Source organism: Limulus polyphemus, unplaced genomic scaffold (assembly GCF_000517525.1).
Source record: "Limulus polyphemus unplaced genomic scaffold, Limulus_polyphemus-2.1.2 Scaffold6743, whole genome shotgun sequence".
Classification (NCBI taxonomy): domain Eukaryota; kingdom Metazoa; phylum Arthropoda; class Merostomata; order Xiphosura; family Limulidae; genus Limulus; species Limulus polyphemus.
In genome coordinates, this window is record NW_013672353.1 from 15,152 (window position 1) to 27,100 (window position 11,949).

General features: G+C 34.2%; 1 protein-coding gene across 1 annotated transcript in view; it reads right to left on the minus strand.

Moving 5' to 3' along the window:
• Window positions 1-11,949, minus strand: part of LOC111089600 (degenerin deg-1-like) — a 36,391-nt gene that overhangs the window by 14,386 nt on the left and 10,056 nt on the right. The window contains exons 4-5 of the mRNA XM_022402411.1: window positions 7,805-7,892; window positions 159-222 (exon numbers count right to left, since the gene is read on the minus strand). Of these exons, the coding sequence (XP_022258119.1) occupies window positions 159-222; window positions 7,805-7,892 (152 nt within the window). The remainder of the gene's footprint in view (window positions 1-158; window positions 223-7,804; window positions 7,893-11,949) is intronic.

An 11,949-nucleotide genomic window follows, 5' to 3' on the forward strand; every position in this document is an offset into this window, starting at 1 on the left:
AGTAAGGACTTGTGTCGCTAAAGTTTCGTCGGAACGAAGTTACGGAAAATTAACTAACGAATGGAGGCGTAACAATACTATAAACAAACAATTAAAACTTTCATAGAGTGAACAATATGGCAGATATAAAAAAATGTAATCTTATCACTTTAACTTGCCATATCTTCTTCATTTGGTAGAGGCCAGACCCTCGTTTCTTCTTCTATGACGTAAGTTATTTTTCTAAATAAAAGAAACATAATAACTGACAGCAAGTACATGTACAAAAAACCTATGGCACAATCTATGAATCAAAGTAAACTGTTATAAAACATTTGGTAACTTAAATTATACACCCTAATTAGATGAAGATAAAACAAAAACCTCAATAAGAATTTTCGATAGTGTACGAAAATATTTTTCGAATGAAACAACACCCAAGTGATTTCCTTATCGTAAATAGTCATTTTGTTACTAATATTTTGGGCTAGTTCTACGACATAAAAATTACATCTTCATCTTAAATGTGAAAGTAGCAAGAATCGACAAATTTATATTTAAACTATCATGCAGTGCGTTTCCTTGTGTACGTTATACTCTTGTGACGTTTCATAACAGTCACACATTTGTAAATAATATAAATAATATCAATTTAATGATACATAAAAGTGTATTAACAATGACTGTTTTCTAAAACTTTAGAATGTTAACACAGTGTATTATATAAGCTCAACTGTCGAACTTTTCGTCATGATCAAGATAAATAATCCAGCATTCTGGTAGGTTAGTTGATTTAACTCTTTTCCCCCCTCGTGGCTCAGTGGTCTTTAGAGGGCATATAACGCTAAACATCGGGTTTTGATACCCGTGGTGGGCACAACACAGACAAACAAACAAACTCGTATGTGTTCAGAAGTGCTCTAGAGGAAGAAACGTATGCCCATGGCAGTGAGATAGTTTACTGATAATGATACTTTATACTGTTACGACAGCGGAAGTCATGTGACGCTGGAAGCATGCGCGCTGGTAACATGTCGTGAGATTCCAGAAGGACCATGACTGTTTCTTGCAACTCTAGTCTTTTCTAGGTGCCCTCTATTTTAGTGTATAAGCCTGACAAATAAAGCGGAGATTTATTTTGCATGTAAACAGATATAGAGACAGATAATTGAGTAGTGACCGTAAGTAAAGTGCGTGAATCGTTGTGAATTATAGCGTGTGTTAAACTGACTGTGGAAATTCTGTGTATTGCAAAGTTGTATTGAGAAAGAATAAGCTAGTTTATTTATGAAAGGACATGTATTGCTGAAGTTCCTCGGGAAGAATTTATACCGGAAATTAACAAACCACCAGAGACGTAACAAACTGGTGTCAGAAGTGGGATCGATAAAAAAAGAAGAAAAGGAAAAAAAAGATGGAAACGAGAAGTGCCAAATCAAACTACGACTTCGCAGATTTGATGAAAGCAATACAAGAACAGCAAAATAAACAAGAAGAACGAGAAAAGAAACTAGAAGAGAGGCTACAGCAGTGGTTGGATGACGAAGAAAAAAACAAGAAGAAAGGCTACAGCAGTGGTTGGATGAGAAAGAAAAAACAAGAAGAGAGGCTGCAGCAGTGGTTGGATGAGAAAGAAAAAACAAGAAGGGAGGCTACAGCAGTGGTTGGAGGAGAACGACAATAAACAAGAAGAGAGGCTACAGCAGTGGTTGGATGAGAAAGAAATAACAAGAAGAGAGACTACAGCAGTGGTTGGATGAGAAAGAAAATAAACAAGAAGAGAGACTACAGCAGTGGTTGGATGAGAAAGAAAATAAACAAGAAGAGAGACTACAGCAGTGGTTGGATGAGAAAGAAAATAAACAAGAAGAGAGACTACAGCAGTGGTTGGAGGATAAAGAAAATAAACAAGAAGAGAGACTACAGCAGTGGCAACTGGAACAAGAAAAGAAACAGGAAGAAAGACTCCAACAGTTGAGAGAAAGCCAGCACACACAAATGGAAAAGATTAGTAAATTTCAAAGTGAATTAAATACATTAAATGATGATTAACTGTCTTTCACACAAGGTGGATATATTAGCCATGACAACTCTAGTTTTTTCTAGGCGCCCTCTATTTTAGTATATAAGCCCGGCAAATAAAGCGGAGATATATTTTGCAGATGACAAATATAGAGACAGATAATTGAGTCAAGTGAGAGGTAATGACCGTAAGTAAAGTGTGTAAATCGTTGTGAATTATATCATGTGTTTAAGTTAAAGTGACAGTGGAAATTCTGTGTATTGCAAAGTTTTATTGAAAAAGAATAAACTCGTTTTATTTAAGAAAGGACTTGTATCGCTGAAGTTCCTTGGGAAGAATTTATACCGGAAATTAACAAACGACCAGAGACGTAACAATGCATTTCTTCTCTTACATTTTTAAAAAGGAAGCTTTAAAGATTTAGAAAAAAAATCAATTCAAGTTGACTATAGTGCTTGTGTTCATATAGTGTTTACCAATGTCCCTGTATTAATACAATGTACGCAAATGTCCATAATCCAATTTATTTGTATTTCCATACATGGATGTAGTGTATTTGCTTGTACAATAAGTTTCAAGTAGTACCTCAGGAAAACAAAGAAAGCAATAACAGGGAAGCTAAAAATTATAACGCAAGAGTACCGGATTTGTTAAGTATCTAGGCCAATAAGTCGGATAATTATGAAATCAGAAACAGAGAGACAGCGTTATTATGCATCACATAAAATGATTCAAATTTATTAACAATTAAATTTAAATGGCTATAAATCGTTCAGTATAACTTGGTCCCGATTTTTTATTTTTTATATTCATTTGGGAATACAGTAGTGTTTTCGATAATTCCTGTATGAACTTCAATAACCTCAAAAGACAATGAAATAAAATCTCATCAGTTCCAAAGTTCTTGAAATGTTGCAAACTCTGGATATACAGGAGTTGAAATGAATAATTTTGTTTATGTTTTTTGTTTCAGTTAAGCGAAGAAGCTTTGAATCATGGTATAAAGTAAAGTTTAAACAGTCAAGATTAATTTGATGTGTAGTATAGAAAAAGAAGCAAAAGATTGGATGTTGCTCTTCAGCAAATAACATCATTAGAGAAGAAAAAAACAACAGGATGAAGACAAAATACTGTGTTGCTCTTCCAGGAAATAACTCTCATTAAATAAGTAAAAGCAACAGGGTAAAGACAAAAGATTGGATGTTGCTCGTGCAGGAAATATCATCATTAGAGAAGAAAAACCATTGAAAATGTTTAAAGGAATGGAAAGTGTTGGTGATGAAGTTTCGAAGACTAGTTACAGACTCAGTTCAGTAGCAGTTTTGAGCATAACACTAACATATTAAATATATCCAAATTGAGGAGACGTTATTCCCTAGAAAACACTATCCTATCACAATATAGCATTGCCATTATTAACAGCTGCTATTCTACGAAACTGGTGCAGTCTAATATCAGTTAAGAGTTCATTAACATTCATATAGACGATCAGATAACTTGCACATTTTCCGCCAAACTTTTTCACATTTGCAAGCACAATCACAGTCGAGACGTATTTATTTGCTTGCTTCTAGGTTCGTATCAGGCCATCGTTTGACATTGAATGAAATAGTTCTCATGAGCCCAGCAAAATTCGTGGCTAATCCTAAAGATAAGATTCCAGTGCTAATAATAATGGTGCCTAACGTTCTTAAGATGAAATGTGGTTTCAATATTCCATCTTTTCCAAAGAATGCAGATTCATAAAGGGCACATCACAGATCGTGCTGGCTCAAAAGTGGCCGCTATGATACTAACCTCTATGAATGATAATTTCGGGAATTTTTGTAAAATATTTACAAGCAAATGTCTTTTTACGCCCAATCAACACTTTCTGATAATTTTAAAAATAATATGATAGATGTTATACTTTTGTATTCTAATAGCATCGAATTGTTTTATGTACAGTATACCATGTGGAACAAGAGATGCTATAACATCATGTATCGATTTTCTGTTAGCCTGTAACATCCTCTTTGAAAATTACAATTTTGTAGGAATGTTCTCAGACTTTGGCAAGCTAGGCTAGCAATCTGGTATACTGTTACATCTCTGGTCGTTGGTTAATTTTCCGTATAAATTCTTACCGAAAAACTTCAGCGATACAAGTCCTTTCTTAAATAAAACTAGTTTATTCTTTCTCAATACAACTTTGCAATACACTTAATTTCCACAGTCACTTTAACTTCAACACATGCTATAATTCACAACGATTCACGCACTTTGCTTACGACTTGACGCGATTATCTGTTTCTATCTCTTCAATCTGCAATTATTCATCCCGTCACAGCTTTTGCCGGCTTATATATACACAAATAGAGGGCGCATAGAGAAGACTACAGTTGCTACGAGCTAGAATCTCATGACGTGTTACTCGTGTCATGTTTCTTCCGCTGTCATAACAATATATATACTTATACTTACTCAGTAGATTTCCTTACACAACATCCTGAAATCATACTCAATGAGTGTTCAAATACTTCTGGTGAGGCCTTGTATATTTTTAAACTTCACATCTTAACCAATTTACCCGAACTCATGATGGCTCAGCAGTCAGTTTGAGGATATACAATGCTAAATTCGAGTTTCAATACTCGAGGTTAGAAGAGCTCAAACAATTTACTGAGTAGCTTAATATATTACACACAAACTTAACGGACACCCTGTACTATTACATCACAAACATTTATACATGCATGTCAAGCAGTTACTTATTTCATTTATCTCAGAGGCTTTTCTTGAAATTGTTCACTGATTATATATTAACCATTTAGTTACAGTAAATCTCCATAGCTTTGTTGAGCTTATCTATTGATTGTAAATATTAATATTGCCATTTTCATTACATTACTTTTAACAACTTAATCCTTACTTGAAGATAGCTTTTATATACGGAAACATCTGTTAGCTGAGTTCTTGCACAGATCTTAAAATCTGACGTTGATAAATGGAAACATCGGCTCATGATCTACATGTGCCGATTTTTCCATTTATCAACATTATATTTTAAGATCTGTGCAAGAATTCAGCTAACAAATGTTTCCGTATATAAAAGCTATCTTCAAGTTTTGCACAGCAAAAAAAAAAAACTTTTCAAGTGAATCCTTACTTATGAAAAACAGAATAATGTTTATAGAAGGTTGTGTACTTTATATTAACAAGATTTAAATATTTGAATCAGCAAGTCACATGACAACCACAACCAGTATATGGTCGCAGTGGAACAGACTGTATCAGAACTACATTCTGACATTTTTGAAGGTTACATGGGTAGTATGAGGGCCATTGAAAAGTTGTCACTGTTGAGAATCGTATATAACCACCCTTTCTGATACAAAATATTCATACATTCTAATCATAATGATATGTTCAGATATGGAATTTCCAAATATAATATACATGTTCTTAATGGTATTGGAAACCAAAATAATTTGGATCAACTTCAGGCACCAAAAGAATCTAGAAACTAATATGCAAAATGCACACCCTAGCAGTGACAAATATAATGCAATATATTGTGCTATGTGAAAACCCATGGGAGTGAAAGTCAATGGGAGAAAATGTTCACGTACCCTGGACACACGTGTGGCGCCCTCTGGCAGCGTGCCGGGCGGGTAACCCCTAACTACTTATATTATATTGGTTAAAACGAGGAAGGAAATTCACCAAGCCAGCGATTTTCATGGCAAAATAGAATGAGAACACGATGGTTTTGATTTAAATAAATTATCTATACTTTTACCTTTTCCTGACTTTCTTTTTGCTGTATTTCCATATTTATGTAAATTTATGAGTTGAAATGCATTATTTTCTTTATTTAAGCTCCAGTGTCTCAACAGCAAATCTGGAGATTTAAACATTAGGAATCGGGTTTTGATACCCATAATGGGTACTGCACAGATAGCCAATTTTATAGCTTTGTGTTTAACTAAAAGAAAACGATTCATTTTCTGCAATGGTTTACTTTAATAGTTGAAAAATATTAATCCAACATCACTGTTCAGATTTTCGGACATAATCTTGAATTTTGAGTCTTTTTGGTGGAATACTAAATTTTAAGTCATGAACCAATACACGTTCTTCTTTGACAGATTAGGAATCGCATTATCAGAATGAAAAACTAAACTCTCTCTCTCTCTTTTTTTATTTTCTTAGGTGATTTAATTTTGCTAAATAACTTTTCTTTATTTTTGTAATTATCCAGATAAGTAACTTAAAATCTTCAAAGGTTTGAGTGTGCTATGTTTAAACGATCTTAAAGTTTCACCACACCATTATCCAATGTAGCTACATTCAGTCATGCTCTATATGACGATCGTGCATTTTGACTTACAATGTAGTTTCAATTGGAAAAGTTCCATCATAAGAATGTAATATCTAATATCTTTATTTTTGTAATTATCCAGATAAGTAACTTAAAATCTTCAAAGGTTTGAGTGTGCTATGTTTAAACGATCTTAAAGTTTCACCACATCATTATCCAATGTAGCTACATTCAGTCATGCTCTGTATGACGATCGTGCATTTTGACTTACAGTGTAGTTTCAATTGGAAAAGTTCCATGTAATATCTAAGACACCATTTCTCCCTGCTTACTTTCCATAGTCCATATAGTGTACGATTTCAAAACTCTTATTTTTACAGTCAAATCGCACAGAAATCAATAGATCAATATCCGTTTCATTCTCCAGCTGGTGAGGTATATAGCAGTCGAACAACAGGTATGCATGACTTGAAGCCTTATCTTGGTGAACCACTAACCAGTTGGCCTCGTTTTCACACGAAGATCCTTCCTTATTATGTTTCCTGGGACATTTGGACGTTTATTACCTCTGATCTTTGTGTTCGTCGGTTCTTCCTGTCACAAGCAACCGACCTTTACCTATCAAAGCTGAAGTACAAGTTGTTGCTCCAAGATGACCAGATTTTTTTTAAGATGACCAGATGTTTTTAAGCCTTTAAGCACAAGCAATATCCTCGTCTTTGAAATTGTAAATCATCTATTGGAACACATTCTTTTAATCTCAGTTTATGAATATTTTGCATTAGAAAAGTTGTTACATAAGCGATCAATTTTTTGTGGCATAACACTACCTACACAAAAACAGACAATATTAGTTGTAGTTTTGATACATTCCATTCCCCCGCGAAGACTTTATATCGACTGCATTTGTCGCGTGATTTCCTGATTTGAATAACCAAAATCCTTTAATATAACAAATTCAACCCTGTATTTTAAAAATAAGCTTTACTTATCATTGTTTCATTACTTGAGTTTTCATCAGAAGAAGTTTAACTTATTACCAACACTTATTAATCTCTTAGAAACTGATATTACAACTAATTCTTTGTTAAGTAACTACCACTTAGTACTTAACATCAGTTTAGTAATTACTACTTAGCACATAGTAATAACACTATACAAGCAATTTTAACCACTCGTTAACATTAAATAATAACACAAACTAGATGTTTACTAACAACATCACTTAGTACTTAAAATCAGCTTAGTAATTACTGCTTAGCACATAGTAATAACACTATACAAGCAATTTTAACCACTCGTTAACATTAAATAATAACACAAACTAGATGTTTACTAACAACATCACTTGGTACTTAACATCAGTTTAGTAATTACTACTTAGCACATAGTAATAACACTATACAAGCAATTTTAACCACTCGTTAACATTAAATAATAACACAAACTAGATGTTTACTAACAACATCACTAAGCGTAGCAAATACATCTTTCCTTACCTACACGGTTGTCGACAGACACCTTTACAGTAGTGCAGTAAATTCTTCTCTTTCAGAACTTTTCCAAAACATCTGTCCTTAGTATCTCCTGATTTAAAGGCAATATGGAAGACGAGATGAACGAAATGTTTATAACATTCGAGTTACTTTCATAATAATACAAAACTCATAAATTTAAACAGTTATGTGAATTATTTTATAAAACATGACCAATTAATTTGTATGACCTTACCCGTGTTAATAATTTTCATCGTCTTGTCAACAGATAAGTCAATTGCTCTGAACTTACAAGAACCCAAATGTGACGACTGCATTCGAAATATTTCTATGCATCAATTAAATATTCTCTTTTAAAAGAAATCAGCAACACAAATTATCTATATATTTTATTTCGTTATTAGTATATTAGAATTACCTGATCATATAGTTACATCTTTTCTTTCTTTTATACAAGTTTAGTTATCCTTAATTCAATTAACGCTAGTACAAGATCAAGCGTGTTCATTACGCCCTCCTAGGGCCTCATATATTTAGACTTGTGGATAGAAAACTTAACAGCTAATATGAAACTTTTATACACTGTTACGACAGCGGAAGTCACGTGACGCTGGTGGCACGTGATGAATTTCTCGAATGATCATGAATGATTGGGGAAGCTCGAGTGTGATCCAAATGCCTCTTTGTTAGTATATAAGCCTGGCAGAGAAAAACCGATGGATGGTCGATAAAGTGAACAGTAGTCACGGCAAGTTTCGGGTAATATACGATTCTGTTTCTGTGTTTTTGCACTCGTAGAGAGCGAGCGAAGTTATCGAGATTGTGAATCGCAGGATCGTGATGTCCGTGCATTAATTTGAATTGCAAGCCAAAACAGGCGAGTAACCACAGATCAATTGACCGCAAATTTCAACCTGGGACGAGAGCAGCCAGTTTCATCAAAAATGGTCCGTCGATAACTCCATAGAACGGAATACCATAGTCGGGTTGCAGTGCAAAGAGCACAGGCTATGGACTACCGAGCAGTGGAGAAATGTGATATGGTCAGATGAATCATCCTTCACCATGTTCTCGACAAATGAACGACTGCAAGTGTGGTGCCAACCTAAAGAACTCTACAGACCTGAGTGTTTGGTTCCAACAGGTGGCTCGTCCATTAATTAAGCAATAATCCTAGCACAAATCAATTAACTGCAAACTTCAACTTTGGGCGAGACAAGCTAGTTTCATCAAAAACGGTCCGCCGAGAACTCCAAAGAGCGGGATACCATAGTCGGGTTGCAATGCACAAACCGCTCATCACATGGGCAATGCACGATTGCGCGTCTAATGGTGCAAATATGTGGTGCAGACAATGAACTACCGAGCAGTGGAGAAATGTGATATTGTCATGTAAATCAGTGCTTGGTTCCAACAGGTTCTGATGGTTCCTTAATGGTGTGGGGCGCATTTCCCTGGCATGGTTTGGTGCACTCATACCCTTTGAAGGCAAGGTCAATGCAAATCGTTACTTAATGGTACTGAGTGATCATCTTTGTCCCTTGTTACAGCATTTCTGTCTTGCAGAGAGGGATGTATTTCAAGATGACAATGCTCCCGTCATAGCAACAATGAATTATAATTGGCTTTTAGTTTATGTGAAATAGACTTGGTCAACTGGGAAGTGAACTTTATCATGTATGTCGTTCTATGCAGTATTTCGTCTGAATATGTAATAACACAGGTTAAAGACATTATAATATGAGATATTTAAAATAATATTTAGACATTAATTTAGAAAGAAATATCATACAATTCATATTTTTATGTAAATATCATAACTTAGAATTGAATAGATCTTTCATTTTTAAAATTATTCTAAGCTGACTGACACAGTCTGAACATATGACTGTTTGCTGTGTGTTGGGCTGTATGTACACTAAGTGAAATGTCCCATCAGATATTGTGAATATATATTTATTGTTTTGTATCACCATATAAAGTCAAAGAACTATGTTTACTGACTTTTAATTTTCAATGACATACAAAAACTGTAGTTAAAATATGGTGAACATTAAATTTATGTAGACAATTTATGATTATGTCGAAGTTGAACCATATATTTTTAATATTAAGATTAATGTAAATACGTGATAGGGTTTTATCATTTTGTATAAAGACTTCTTGAACCTACGTGTTTTTCTGACATAATGAATATAAATACATAGATAGCGATAATGTGTTATCGTTAATAAACATATTTTTAGAAACGTACAATCAAATGAAATATATAATTGTATTTAACTGATTTGCGTCAATACACATTTAGTGTTTTGTAAAAAAAACAACTCATATTTATGTAGAGTTTATTTTCAATGTTAATTATAATGTAAATACCTAGATAGAGACAGTGTATTATAATTGATTTTTATTTTAATAAAAGTTTTCCGTATGTTCAAACGAAAGTGTTATCTGTTTTAGCTAATACTAGAGGTCAAAAAATTTCTAAACTTGACATTTTGCCCTGTTTATCTTCTAAAACCAAGCCTGTCAGTTGCCTTGAATATGAAACACGTCAGAGTTGAACATTAACTTCTGTCAACCCATTCTCTTCTCATTAAAAGGTTGACATACCGCTAGCTGTAAGTCAAAAATGGTGAAGTTATTATTTGGTGATTGTATAATTTCATTGTTAATGACGTCAGTTAGAAATAACACAAATGCAATCAACTTTGTAGGTCGTACTTGAAATTGTTGTTTTGAACATACGTATATGTGATTCAAGTTATATCTCTAATGAAGAAACAAATTCAGTCCTCAAATATGTAAGTTCTATTCTATAATAGTAATTAATCACATTTATTATGTAGAAAAATTATTTACTGCGGAGTTTATTAACAAACAAAAATTATAATCTGTATGTTAATTTATTCAACATTTATAAAAAACATTAGGTATTGTTACGGCAGCGGAAGTCACGCGACGCTTGGAGCCTGCGCGCTGGAGTTCCTCGAAGGATCACGAAGACCCGAGTGCATTCGAAACGCCCTCTCTTTTTAGTAAATAATCCTGGCGAGAAAAACCAGCGGGATTGAAGAGATAGATAATTGAGTCAAGCGAATAGTATGCACCGTAAGTAAAGTGTGTGAATCACTGTTATTTATAGCGTGTGTTATAAAGGTTGTTAAATTTAAAGTGACTGTGGAAATGCTGTGTATAACAAAAAGTTGTATCGAGAAAGAATAAACTGGTTTAATCAAGAAATGACTTGTATCACTGAAGTTATTCAGTAAGAATTTCTACTGGAAATTAACAAACAAGCAGATACGCAACAGTATGATAAAATTCTTTCATGACAGACAATTGTAAATTATTTGTTTCCTTCAAATGAATGTATGATAAAAACTGACATGTGTAACACTGTTATAATGATTTTATCGTTAAGTAATAGTTTTACTTGGGACATTGATGACATAATCGTATGTTGATACACATTGAAATCAATTTTTTAAATAATTCAATTTATATGTAGAATACTGTTACGCCTCCAGTCGTTAGCTAAGTTTCCGTAAATTCTTTCCGACTAAACTTTAGCGACAAAAGTCCTTTCTTAATTAAAAGTGGTTTATTCTTTCCGAATACAACTTTACGATACACTTAATTTCAACAGTCGCTCTATAACAAACGCTATAACTCACGTCTCACGTGGCCAACAATGTTCTGTCCGCATACATTCAATTACTTATTACCTCCCCGTCCAGGTACATTAGGGCTATCCTCCATTGTAGGCCTTCCAATACTCGTTCCATCAGCCTCTCAAATGTTGCTGGAGCATTACTGAGCCCGAATGGCAACACTCGGTATTGCCAGAGACCTTGGCCATAACTAAATGCTATCTTGGGTCTATCTGCTTCAGCTATTTTTACTTGATAGAAACCTGACTTTAAGTCCAGAGTTGAAAACCACCTGGCTCCACTTAGGGCATCAAGAGTATCATCAATTCTTGGCAGTGGGTATGAGTCGTTTACGGTTATGCTAAGAGCCCCGAAGTCCACACAGCAACGTTGGGTCCCATCCTTCTTCTGTACTAATACAACGGAGCTGACCGGGGACTATCTGATTTCTCAACTATCCCTTCGTTAATTGGGCCATCCATGACCTACTCCATC